The 13,398-nt window shown below is 38.7% G+C and overlaps 1 protein-coding gene across 5 annotated transcripts in view; it reads right to left on the bottom strand.

Moving 5' to 3' along the window:
* CDC27 (cell division cycle 27) overlaps positions 1-13,398 on the bottom strand; it is a 78,364-nt gene that overhangs the window by 40,754 nt on the left and 24,212 nt on the right. For all 5 annotated transcript variants that reach the window (XR_010729469.1, XM_066262679.1, XM_066262680.1 and 2 more), the window contains exons 3-8: positions 11,470-11,617; positions 6,625-6,750; positions 5,882-5,979; positions 4,647-4,801; positions 4,330-4,541; positions 756-870 (exon numbers count right to left, since the gene is read on the bottom strand). Coding sequence is in view for 4 of the 5 variants with exons in the window: in XM_066262679.1 (XP_066118776.1) it covers positions 756-870; positions 4,330-4,541; positions 4,647-4,801; positions 5,882-5,979; positions 6,625-6,750; positions 11,470-11,617 (854 nt within the window). In the remaining variant the exon portion in view is untranslated. The remainder of the gene's footprint in view (positions 1-755; positions 871-4,329; positions 4,542-4,646; positions 4,802-5,881; positions 5,980-6,624; positions 6,751-11,469; positions 11,618-13,398) is intronic.

The following is a 13,398-nucleotide window of genomic DNA, read 5'->3' as shown; positions in this document are numbered from 1 at the left end:
CGGCGACCTTAGCATTTCCAGGTCGATGCTTTATCCACTGCTCCACCACAGGTCAGGCACAATTTCTTATTTATATTCATAATAATAGCAACAATCTTAATTTCATAAAAATACAGGAAATTAAAAGTAAAAATCTGAGTATGTTTATTTAGCTGTATGCTGAAATAAAATATGCTTGTGAGCCTGACCAGGCGGTGGCGCAGTGGATAGAGCGTCGGACTGGGATGCTGAGGACCCAGGTTCGAGACCCCAAGGTCGCCAGCTTGAGCGTGGCTCATCTGGTTTGAGTAAAAAGCTCACCAGCTTGGACCCAAAGTTGCTGGCTTGAGCAAGGAGTCATTCGGTCTGCTGTAGCCCCACGGTCAAGGCACATATGAGAAAGCAATCAATGAACAACTAAGGGGTCGCAACGAAAAATTGATGATTGATGCATCTCATCTCTCTCCATTCCTGTCTGTCTGTCCCTATCTATCCCTCTCTCTGTCCCTGTTTAAAAAAAAATATATATATATATATATAATATATATATATATGCTTGTGAGTTATAATCTAATGTGATGAGAAGAACAGCCAACTTTGTGTCTCTGACTATAACCAGGAGACTATGACAATGATAACTGTTCACATTTGGAGCAACATCTCTAAGGCAACAATAATTATATAAAGTTAGACTCTCTATAAAATTGCTTTTTATAGATTTGAATTTTATGAATTTCTTTCATCAGTACAAAAACTGTATTTTACATGGAAAATACCTTTTTTGAAGGGGCTCCGGTGGGTGGCACATCAATTACAGAAGATGTATTAGTGTAGTTTTGTAAATAGGATCCATCTCCAGGACTTGGGGTTTCTAATGGCAAAATCCCAAAACTGAGAAGAGGTTGAAATCAAGGTGTCAAAAAGTCATCAAGGCATATATAAAGCAGCAGTATACTTAAATTAGAAGGTCTAAAAGGAAGAGAATGGCAAATCAGTCTTGGGGGCAGTGAGGATCTAAGGGGCAGATTAAAAATAAGCTGTGAATGTAGTCTATTCCACCCACCATAACTAAAAATTAAAAAAAACAATCAAAGAAGGCTAAATTGAACAGCAACTACCTATTCTAGGAGATTTATTAGAAATAAGAGTGGTTTTCTAAAAGCTAAGTTCCAAATGATCAAATTACTTCAAAATTTTGGAATTTATGGGATTTAAACATAATTACAGGAAAAATGTCTCTAAAGACCATTGAATCCATTTATGAATCCATTTTGGATTGAATGGTTTGTTGTCATCTCATGGTTATGCTATTTCATAGGTCCCTGGACCTCGGACTCAATTCACAGTCTGTTCTAGCATATAATTTTTGCTACTTTTGGATATATATCCTCTGGATTGAGTTCCTTTATTTATACTCACATATACTTCTAATCATTTTGACACAATTATTTCATATGTGTCATTCCTTCCTCCATGTTTTGGAAAAAGCACTTTAACAACAACCATTGTCTGATTATATCATAAACATCCCAATATTTCAAGAGCTCCATTACTATTCACTGATGTACAGCCATAAAGACAGTATCTTTTAATGCATACACTAGCATCCTTAAGAGTTTTAAATCTTCTCCAACATTTAATATTAAATTTTTATTACAGGTAATTTAGTTTTTTACTTGTTTTTATAAAAACAGAATAGATCCATTATTGACTTATTAAATACAGTGGTGCCCTGAGATACGAGTTTAATTCGTTCTGTAACCGAGCTCGTAAGTCAGTCAAGTCGTATATCAAAAAAATTTCTCCCATTTAAAATAACTGAAATAGATTTAATCTGTTCCAGCCCTGCGAAACATCCCCAAACCATCCTAAATTATAAAAAAGACATGTTTTTAATTAAGAAACACACATGTATACTTTACCAATGCAGAACAAAATATATGAAAGAAAAAAGTGTTATTTAGTACTGTGTTCTTACCTTGGAGACAGATGAGTGCGGCTAACGGAGGTGAATGGCGGAGGAGGAGGGAGGGAGGAAGGGATGCAGGCACTGTAGACATGGAAACTAAAACTGCACTTTCTTAACACTAAATGTAAACTAAAACTGCATTTACTTTAAACAAAACTAAAACTGCACTTTCTTTATTTAAAATGAAACCACAAAAACTTAATTGTAAAAAAAATGCACTATCTTAACTTTAAACTTAACCTAAGCTTAACATTACGTATTTTTCACATAATCATCACCTGTTTTTGCCCTTTTGGCTGCACATTAGGCACTTTCACTTGCAGGACTTTTCAATAAAAATCTATCCAAAGAGGGTTGCTTTTGCCTGCCTTTTAAAATGTTATGGAAATGTGACAAACAAGTGTCATTAAAAAGTGCTGAAGCACGACCAGTTGAAACTTTTTCTGGCTGTTTCTTTTCAATGAAACCTAAAAGCTTCTCCCACTTTGCCAGCATGTCTTTAATTTCACTTGTAGAAATCACTTCCTCTGACTCCACCTCCTCCTCACTAATCTCTTGCTGAAGCTCTGGATGTTGCATCATCTGTAGCTCCTTCAACTCCTCAGTTGAGAGTTCCTCCTTATGTTCCTCGATGAGCTGGTTTACATCACCCTCATCTACCTCCAGACTCATCGACTTTCTGAGGGACACAATCTCCTCCAACGCTTCTACCTTGGTCTCGGTCTCTGGTTCGAATCCTTTGAAGTTCCTGTCTGCAACATCAGGCCATAACTTTTTCCATGCCGAGTTCAAGGTTCTTGTAACCTCTTGCCATGCCAAGTCAATAATGCGTCAACATGTCACGATGTTGTAGTGATCTTTCCAAAACTCTCAGGTTAGATTTGTCTTTTCGGTCACCTCAAAACAGCAGCGGAACAAGTGCTTTGTGTAAAGCTTTTTAAAGTTGGAAATGACCTGCTGATCCATAGGTTGTAAGACTGAAGTCGTGTTGGGTGGGAGATAGAGGACTTTCATGAATTTGAACTCATCGAGAATGTCATCTTCAAGACCAGGTGGGTGGGCTGGAGCATTTTCAAGGATTAGTAATGCTTTCATCAGGAGTTTATTTTCTTGAAGATATTTCTTCACTGCAGAACCAAAGACAAGATTTACCCATTCAATAAAAAACTGCCGTGTAACCCATGCCCTAGCATTGATGCACCACATAACCTGCAGTTTTTCTTTAAGAATCTTGTGAGTCTTAAAGGCTTGAGGATTTTCGGAATGATACACTAGTTGTGGCTTTACTTTACAGTCATTGCTAGCATTTGCACACAATGCAAGGGTCAGCCGGTCCTTCATGGGTTTATGGCCTGGCAGCTTCTTCTCTGCAGTGATGAAAGTCCTCCAGGGCATTTTTTCCCATAACAATCCTGTTTCATCACAGTTGAACACTTGTTGGGGGAATGTAGCCTTCCTTTGCGATAAGCGCAGCAAAACACACGATGTTCTCCTCAGCTGCCTTACCGTCAGCACTAGCAGCTTCACCACGAGTGGATGCCAGATTTCTTCTTGAAATTTTCAAACCAGCTGTGACCTGACTTGCCTTAAAACGTATATTTTGCTGCCTCTTTTGAGGTTGATGGTTCTTTCTTGTTCAAGTCGTCATAAATAATACGTGCCTTTTTGCATATTACAGTCTCCGTTACTGTATCTCCTGCCAGCTCTTTCTCTTTCACCCACACCAGCAAAAGCTTCTCCACTTCTTCATGGATATTTGCCCCTAATTGGGACAGAACTGTAGTTCCTTTTGCTAGATTTGCGCTTTTGATGGCATCCTTTTGTTTAAGGATGGTACAAATTGTAGATGTACTGCAGTCGTACAGCCTTGCCAGTTCAATCACTCATACACCTTGCTCATGTTTTTCTATTATTTCTTGCTTTACTTCTATCGATATCATTCATTCTCTTCTTCTCACCACTGTCCTTTACACTCACTTTCTTCAGCCCCATGATAGCACACAAAAAAAGTTAGTAAAAAATGCAAAAATGATGCAAGAACGAGTACAACACATGAGATTCAACTTCAGTCTGTGGGTAACATGTGAGAAAGAACGAGATGCTGGTGTTGTGCAGCCCAATACTGGACCTGTGCACCAACGCGCCAACTAGTGGCAACTTCCTGAATCACGACTCGTATCTCGGAATTTTGCTTGGATCTCAAACAAAAATATGGATCAAGTTGCAGCTTGTATCTTAAAAATTGTTTGTTGGTTTGCTCGTATCTCAAGGTACCACTGTACCTCTAGTTGTTCATATTAATTTATATGACTAATAATATGAATTATTATAAGATCATTTAATATTATAGCACATTTTAAATTATTTTTTATTTGTCTTACCTGGGGGTTAATGGGCTAAGAGCAGCTGGTCCTCCTAATAAGCTTCGACCAGTTTTTGGTTTATTTTGAACCTGTTTAGATAATATAGAAGTTCCTGTTCCAAGAGGGACAGTATCTGGTGAAATTACAGCTGAATCAATATAAGACACTGAGGAATCAGTATTCAAGGAATACTTTGAATTGAAAGATTCTAAGTTCAGTCTGTTTAATTCCTGAAACAGAAAATTTCTACCATGTCATTTACAATACATCACTTAGTTTACATAATTTTTTTTTATTTTCATAATATTTTGAACACTATAGAATGATACACTTACAATTGTGTCCTGGGGTGTTTCTGTTAGAACAGTCTCAGGCTGTCTGTGAGATAAATTATGATTAGATACTACTGTTGTGCAAGAGTTGGGCAGACAGTTGCTAAAGTTCTGTAAAGAGGTTAATTTAAATGTTTGGTCAGGATCTGGCTTTTCACCTGTGAAGGGAAAAAAAAAAGTTTGCCTATGAAGAAATGAGGGTCAATCTTTTTTCAGGTATGCATAAATCAGTGGAAACAGGCCTTCTCTGGAGTTTTAAAGTTCTCCTGTGTTTTAGCTAATCAAATTTACCTTCCCAAAGCCAATCCATCCATTTATTGCAAAAATTTACTCCTACGATAAAGCTGTAAATTTAGGAAATAAACTAAACAGCAATGACATTGATTTAAATATAATAAATCAGGCCCTGGCCAGTGGCTGAGTGGATAAAGCATCAGCCTGGCATATGGATATCCAGGATCGATTCCAGGTCAGGGCACACAGGAGAAGTGACCATCTGCTTCTCCCCCTATTCCCCTCCCCTTTCTCTCCCTCTTCTTCTCCTGCAGCCAGTGGCTCAACTGGTTTAAGTGTGGCTCTGGGCGCTAAGGATAGCTCTGTTGGAGCGCATCAGCCTCAGGCATTAAAAATAGCTCTGTGCTTAAGCATTGGCCTTAGAAGGAGTTGCTGGGTGGATCCCAGTCGGAGCACACGTGGGAGTCTGCCTCACTATCTCCCTTCCTCTCACCTAAAATAAATAAAATAAATCACAGGAAAATGCAGATTTCTGTGTTTGTTTTAAAGCAGAAAGCAAAAATCTAGACCTAATTTGGCTCAAAGTAAGGAATGAGGGTGGAGAGTTGAAATCTAGTAGATATTACAATAAAGTTTTAAGCACTTTAATGTATATAAACATAATGTTTTAAAATAATCTTTTATGCTACCTCCCCATAATTTCCAGGTCTTATTTATGTAAGTGTCTGCTTGGGGCACTCTATTTCTTATCCAGAAAGCTGTTTTGGTTGGTACTATACTCATAATACAATTCATGCTAGAGGATACAAGAAAGATCACATATTTTAGAAACATATGATTCTATCTTATTTCTTATTCTCAATTTTAACAACCCCTTAGGCTTTGAAAAAAAAATTTTTTTCTGGATAATTTGTATCACATTCCAAAAATTAAGCAGGAGTAAAAATTAAGAAGAGGAAATGGGGGACCCCCAACCACCACCACAGCCACTTCTGTAAACCTACCTATTTCACATAATGATTCAAAGGGGGACCAGAGGAAAGGATTTAAACTAAGGCTCTTTTGGTAACATTCTGATCCTTTGGCAAGCCGATCTGTTTTGCTGTAAAGACAAACAGATTAGACAGCCTGCAAAACCCAAAACATTTATTATAAAGGAAACTTTTGATACAGAAATTAGGTAAGTCTTACATAAAGTCCTGAGAATACTTTTCTTGATGCTTCCCTATACCACCAATTTCCCCTTCTTACTATCCTCCAATCTCTGTTATTTAGGGTAGTTCAAGTCAAAAGTCAATGAAAGCAGAGAGAACATAAATTAAAAGGAATGATAAAATAAACTGTCACTGCCTTCTTAATTATTGTAATGTTTTTAATTTACTGTCAGATAACTAAATTAATGAAGGAAATATAAAAAGCATCCAAATTTCAGTCTCATTTTCTTAATTTTTAATATAATATGCCAGTGGTAATTTTGAAAGTGACTTAAATGCTTTAAAAATATGTAGTATTTTAAATTATCAGGTTTTCTAACAAAGTAGAAGTGGCAGCTCTTTTTTTTAGTGAGAGAGAGAGAAAAAGGGAAGAGAGAAGGAGAGGAAGAGCAAGACAGGAAGAGAGATGAGAAGACTGTGTGCTATTCAGCCACATGCTATTTCAGAAACGCAGATCAGCACAGGTTTTGAAAACCACAAAGCATTCTAGTACTGGAAACAATTTTCTGATAATTTTAATGATTCTTACTTACCAATATACATGTCCCAACAATGAAAGAGTAAAGCAAGCTGAATCACCAAACTCAGTAACAATATCATCATGGCTTTTCTGTTTATTAAACACTCCACCAGATAAGATCTGTTCCCCTTCTGCAAGCCTTTAAAACACAAATGTACAGATTACAAAGTCAATATAAAAAGTCCCAAGTGTAAAGATATTCTTCATCACTAATGTACCTCTTAATATAGACAGGTAAAATAAAAAGTTCATGGTCTATTTAGAATATCAATAAACTTGTATTTAGAATCATTTGAGAGACTAGAAATTTATGATCTTAAAATTCTAGTCTTGCCTTTAAAAACAGAACCAGTTAAATTTAGTTTCTGTATGTACAAACCTCATCTGAACAACAAACATACACAATATTCATGTTAAAAGAAATGAAAGGCCATTATACTGGGGGAAAAAATATAAATAGTTTTTCATTAATAAATGTGGTAATCCTTCTTAGTTCTATAATTCCTGAAATAGAAATCTGTAAGCAAATTAGATAATACTAACATATTTTAACTAAAAATTGCATACTTAATTGCCTCATTTTTAGGTTTATAAATAAAACTTGAATAGCACTTCATCTCTTTTTGTCAATTGTTTTCTTGACATAGAAAATCATAAATGTTCACTAAAGGAAAACTTATTGCCTGATTTCAGAATATATTTTTAGCATATCAGAGTATATAAGGGTTTGTAATCATGTAGAAAACTCCCAAGTAAGTTCACACATGAAAGGTAGTATTTAAAGTTTTTTACTATCAACAGGATTAAAAAAAACTATAATGATTTGTAAATGGGATAAGAATGTCTACCTTAAGAAGTGGCTTAAAAAACTGAATGGATTTTTAAGAATTTAACATTAGAATCCTTGAAATAAAAATAACTGAATAACAAATACCTCAGAAAATTTATAAATATTGCAGCTAGCTTTCATTTAAGAGTCATCAAATAAAATAAACCTATAAATCTACAAAGTAAATATGCATACAGGCTTTTACATATCTGTCTAGTCACTTTTACCATTATTCCATCTCTTATGGCACAGAAAGAGTTTAACAGAACTAACTACCTATACCTCTAGCTGTCTCCAGATTCAAAACTAGGACGGTTGACTTGGTTTAACTGTAGCATGCAAAAGTAGTACTCTTCTGAAATCTGCCCCATTGCTTCAAAGGCATAGGAGTAGTGGTTTATGAACAGAATGGTCTTGAAAAGCAAATAATTACACAACAACCTAGACACAGGGGAGCATTCATCTCAGGTAAAGTGGTAAGTAGGTTTTCAGGCCTATTCCAATTGGTCTAATAATGAAAACAAAGGAAAGGAAATAACACTCGAAACTTTAGAGAATGATAGGAATTAGAACTTAACTTTCTCCAATGTTAAATTCTATCATTTACTCCATAACAATAAAATCTTTCCATAACAAAAATAATGCTATAGCCCTGGCCAGGTGTATCAGTGGATAAAGTTTCATCCTAACACACCAAAGTATCCCTGATCAGGACATGTATGAGAAGCAATCAGTGAATGCACAACTAAATGGAACAACTTAGTGGAATGAGATGATACTTCTCTTTTACTCCTCTTTCTCTCTCTTATCAATGGAGAATTAAAAAAAATAATAATAGCCTGACCAGGCTGTGGCGCAGTGGATAGAGGATCAGACTGGGATGCAGAGGACCCAGGTTCGAGACCCCAAGGTCGCCAGCTTGAGCTTGGGCTCATCTGGTTTGAGCAAAGCTCACCAGCTTGGACCCGAGGTCGCTGGCTTGAGCAAGGGGTTAGTCGGTCTGCTGAAGGCCCGTGGTCAAGGCACATATGAGAAAGCAATCAATGAATAACTAAGGTGTTGCAATGAAAAAGTGATGATTGATGCTTCTCATCTCTCTCCGTTCCTGTCTGTCCCTATCTACCCCTCTTCTCTGACTCTTTCTGTCTCCGTAAAGAAAAGAAATAAATTTTTTTTTAAAGAATAATAATAATGCTATTGAATATTGTAAAAACATTTCAAAAGTTACTAAAATGACAAATCTCTCCTACTAATAAAGAGGGGAGGAGTCAATCAGTTTAATAAACCAAAAGAATTTTATCTATAATTCTACAGTGCAACTAGGAATAAAATCAGAGACAAAGTTTTTTAACATTTTTTAAATTTAGAAATTAAATTTAATGGGGTGAAAAGATAACACTAGACAAAGATGGACATTTCATAATGGTAAAGGGGATACTATATCAAGAAGACCCAATACTTCTTAATATATAGACACTGTTGGGCAGATAAGTTCTTTTTTGCTCACTTCATTAAAAATGGCCACTGCTCTCACATGGTGATGCTCTCACGTGATACCGCTAATTGCCCTTCTTGCTTGGGAAGGGGCTTGGTTATGTTAATGTGTGTTAAGGGAGGGGCTTTCACACAGAAAGGTTTTAAAAGGAGGAGCTAGGAGGCTGTTTGGAGAGAGGAGACCACGTTGTTCCAGGGTAGAGAGAGGAGGAATCCATGTAGTAGCAGGGCAGGGAGGCCACATGGGGGAGGCAGCCAAAATGGTGGAATGCTGAAGAAGCCAGTTTGTACAGGAGAAGGAGATGGGGAACAGAGGTGAGTAAGACTGGTGAGGTAGAAGCCTTTGAATCTAGGAAAACTTGGATGAATCAGTGGCTTTGGAAGCTCTGAATGGAAAAGGCAGTGTTTTCCCGCTGTGTGTTTTTACTCGCTTGCTGAGTGCGAGTCTAGAATAGAGGAAAATGGACTGGGAAAATGGCAACGGAGTAGGCGGATGTTACAACTCCCACCTCCCAGAATCAAAATGTATTACAACTTAACTTAGGAACAATTATCTAGAATAAAGGAAAATGGATGACCAGTTTTTGGCTCTACAGTTTCTTTACGATCTGTCCAGATTAAACTCGGACCTACATGGGCCAGGTGGCTTTGATGGTAGCTATGGCTACTGGTTTTACAACTGGCATAGTCGGCAGGATTCAGATCAGATCGGTATGGAGCCTCCACCACCCCTGAGTGGTGAAATAGAGGACTGGCTGCTGTTGTGATTCCCCTTGACTGTCCTTTTGGGGACCGTAGGTATTTACAGCCATGCGTGAGGCTATTTACAGCCATGCGTGAGGAATCCGAGAACTCTGTGGAAAAGGCTGCCCAGAACCTGCAAAACGAGCAGTGAAGGAGCTGGAGCAAGTGCAGGAGAAAGAGATGCCAACCCTGGAGCTGGAGGAAGTGCCGGAGAAGGAGGCAGACCAGGTTGGAGAGTTTCACCTGGAAATGGAGCAGCCTCTGGAGAAGGAATCGCAGGTGGGTGAAGTGCAGATTGCCCTGGAAATTGCCAAAAGGCAGGCGGTGGCATTTCCAGGTCTTCTTTGGAGGATGAGGAGAATTGGGCTGGAGTTGTGATCTGGAGACTCCAGAAGGTAAACAGTGGCAGCAGGAGGATGGATGGATGGATGGACCAGGAACTGAGCTTGCACCGCTGAGTGGCCACTGGAATGGCAGGGAGTGCCTGGTAAGCCGCTGATGGGTTTGCTGAGATTTGGGGACAAAGGGGTGAATGTCTCTGGAGTGGAAGTGGAAATACTGGCCGCCATTGCCACGTGTTTCTCCTTGGGACAGCTTAAAAGCTGCCAGGATTTCTGGGATGAGGGAAGAGACAGGCCCATATGCGTGGACTGATTCCTGGACTACGACCGGTGTGGGCACTGCTCCTTTGTTGGATGGACTTAACGGATTTTGGACAATGTGAAATACTGATGGGGGAAGAGGGTGGCTTTGCTGGAGGCCTTTCTGCACCAGGAAGCTTTTCATCCAGTTGGAGAGAAGCTCTGAGGACATTTTGTGCTTTTGGCAAAGTGCTCAGAGACTGGTGAAGTGCATCTTTGTAATTGTTGAAATTGTATGATTTGTGCTGTTGTTGTAATTTGTGTAATGTGCCTAATTTCCTTGGACAGGAATGCCGGTAATGTGGATTGTAGATTGCAGAGTGAACAAAGGGGTGGGATATCAGGCAATTAAGTTGTTTTTTGCTTACCTCATTAAATATGGCTGCTGCTTTAACTGGTGATGCTCTCACGTGATACCGCTAATTGCCCTTCTTGCTTGGGAAGGGGCTTGGTTATGCTAATGTGTGTTAAGGGAGGGGCTTTCATGCAGAAAGGTTTTAAGAGGAGGAGCTAGGAGGCTATTTTGGAGAGAAGAGACCACATTGTTCCAGGGTAGAGAGAGGAGGAATCCATGTAGTAGCAGGGCAGGGAGGCCACATGGGGGAGGCAGCCAAAATAGTGGAATGCTGAAGAAGCCAGTTTGTGCAAGAGAAGAAGATGGGGAACAGAGGTGAGTAAGACTGGTGAGGTGGAAGCCTTTGATTCTAGGAAAACTTGGATGAGTCAGTGGCTTTGGGAGCCCTGAATGGAAAAGGAAGTGTTTTCCCGCTGTGTGTTTTTACTCGTTTGCTGAGTGTGAGTATAGAATAAAGGAAAATGGACCACCAGTTTTTGGCTCTGCAGTTTCTTTACAATCTGTCCAGATTAAATGTGAACCTACAAGAGCCAGGCAGCTTTGATGGTGGCCACTGATACTGGCTTTATAGGCACTGAATCAGGCAGCACCAATATATATAAGATATCTACTAACAGACTAAAAATAGAAACAGACAAAACACAATCATAGTTGGAGTTCTCAACACACCACTGACAGCTTTATATATATCATCCAAACAGAAAATCAATAAAGAACTATTGGCCTTAAATGACACACTAGACCAAATGGACATAGGCAGGATTTAAAACTGATAAAAAAATTTTTTAAACTTACTTGCTGAGATCAACACAACATTTTGCAAGCAGGTATTTACATTGCGGTGTTGTACAACTGTGTCCTTTCAAGAGTCTATATGCCTTATATGCCTTTCCTGAGCGGTAGTAACAGGTTGCCAGTAGAAACAAGGCTTCTTCTGAGTGTACTAAGAAAACAAAAGGGGGGGGGGGTAGGCTATTATTTAGCAGGTTACGTGGTAATCATTGTTTTTCAGGCAATAAACAAGTTTAATAACAAAAAAATTAGGCATGTTATTTAATGTAAATATCATTTATAAATCCAAATTTCAATTAAGGAGAAACACTTAGCAATAGAATAGTTAGTTCCCCGAGTCTTAATTACCATCTTCTTACAATGAACCAAGGGGATAATACAATGAAGACAATCATGGTATTTCTGTATAAAACTTTAAGAAAAGCAAACAGCTTTGGCCCAATAGCTCGGTTGGTTAGAGCATTGTTCCTAAAGCACAGAGGTTGCTGGTTTGATCCCCAGTCAGAGCAGAGTGATGTTCTTTTCTCTCTCTCTCACTCTTTCCCTTCCTCTCTCTAAAAATCAGTAAAATAAACATTAAAAAAAAAAAAAGTAAACATACAAACACATCTACCTTTAAATAGACTATCAGTGAAGCCTCTTGTTTTTTGTTTTTTTTTGTATTTTTCTGAAGCTGGAAAGGGGGAGAGACAGTCAGACAGACTCCCGCATGCGCCCGCATGCGCCCGACCGGGATCCACCCAGCACGCCCACCAGGGGCGACGCTCTGCCCACCCAGGGCAATGCTCTGCCACGGCGACCAGAGCCACTCTAGCGCCTGGGGCAGAGGCCAAGGAGCCATCCCCAGCACCCGGGCCATCTTTGCTCCAATGGAGCCTTGGCTGTGGGAGGGGAAGAGAGAGACAGAGAGGAAGGGGGGGGCGTAGAGAAGCAAATGGGCCCTTCTCCTATGTGCCCTGGCTGGGAATCGAACCCGGGTCCCCCGCATGCCAGGCCGACGCTCTACCGCTGAGCCAACCGGCCAGGGCCAAGCCTCTTGTTTTTATGTAATATTTTTCTAATAGACTGTTTGAGAGTACAGAAGTCAAATTTCATTAGAGAAGAAAACTCAAGATTATACATTACCAATCTGAAATAAATTCTACATTGAAAAAAGGCCAAATTCAATTAATATCTATATGACAAAGAAGGCAAGAACATATAATGGGCTAAAAGACTATCTATTCAATACATTTTGTTGGGAAAAATGGACAGATACATGCAAAAAACTGAAACTTAGAACACATTTTTACACCATATAAAAGAATAAACTCAAACTAGATAAAAGACTTAAATATCAGACTAAAAAAAAACTATAATTCTTGCAGTAAAATCTGTGACATTTCTCTTAGCAATATTTTGTTCAGATATATCTCCTCAATCAAGGAAAACGAGGAAAAAAAACCAAACCAATTAGATGATATCTAACAAAAAAGTTTTTGCATAGTAAAGGAAACCAACAAAACGAAGAGACAACCCACTGAGTAGTAAAATATATTCACCAATGATACATCTGGCAAGGGCTTAATACTAAAAGTGTATAAAGAACTCATATAACTCAACACAAAAAAACAAGCAATCCAATTAAAAAGTGAGCAGAGGACCCAAATAAACACATCCAAAGAGGATATACAGATGTTCAATAGACATAATGAAAAGATGCTCAATGCCACTAAGTCATCAGAGAAATGTAAATTAAAATCACAGTGAGATATAACCTCACACCTGTCAAAATGGTTATCATCAAATAAATCAACAAATAAGTGTTGGTGAGGATGTGGAAAAAAGGGAACCCTCATGCAATGCAGACTGGAGCAGCACTGTAAAAAACAGTATAAAGGTTCCTCAAAGCCCTGGCTGGTTGGCTCAGCGGTAGAGCATCGGCCTGGCGTG

This window comes from Saccopteryx bilineata, chromosome 2, assembly GCF_036850765.1.
Source record: "Saccopteryx bilineata isolate mSacBil1 chromosome 2, mSacBil1_pri_phased_curated, whole genome shotgun sequence".
NCBI classification, from domain to species: domain Eukaryota; kingdom Metazoa; phylum Chordata; class Mammalia; order Chiroptera; family Emballonuridae; genus Saccopteryx; species Saccopteryx bilineata.
Note: the sequence above shows the minus strand (reverse complement) of the source record. Positions and strands in the feature narration are given on the sequence as shown.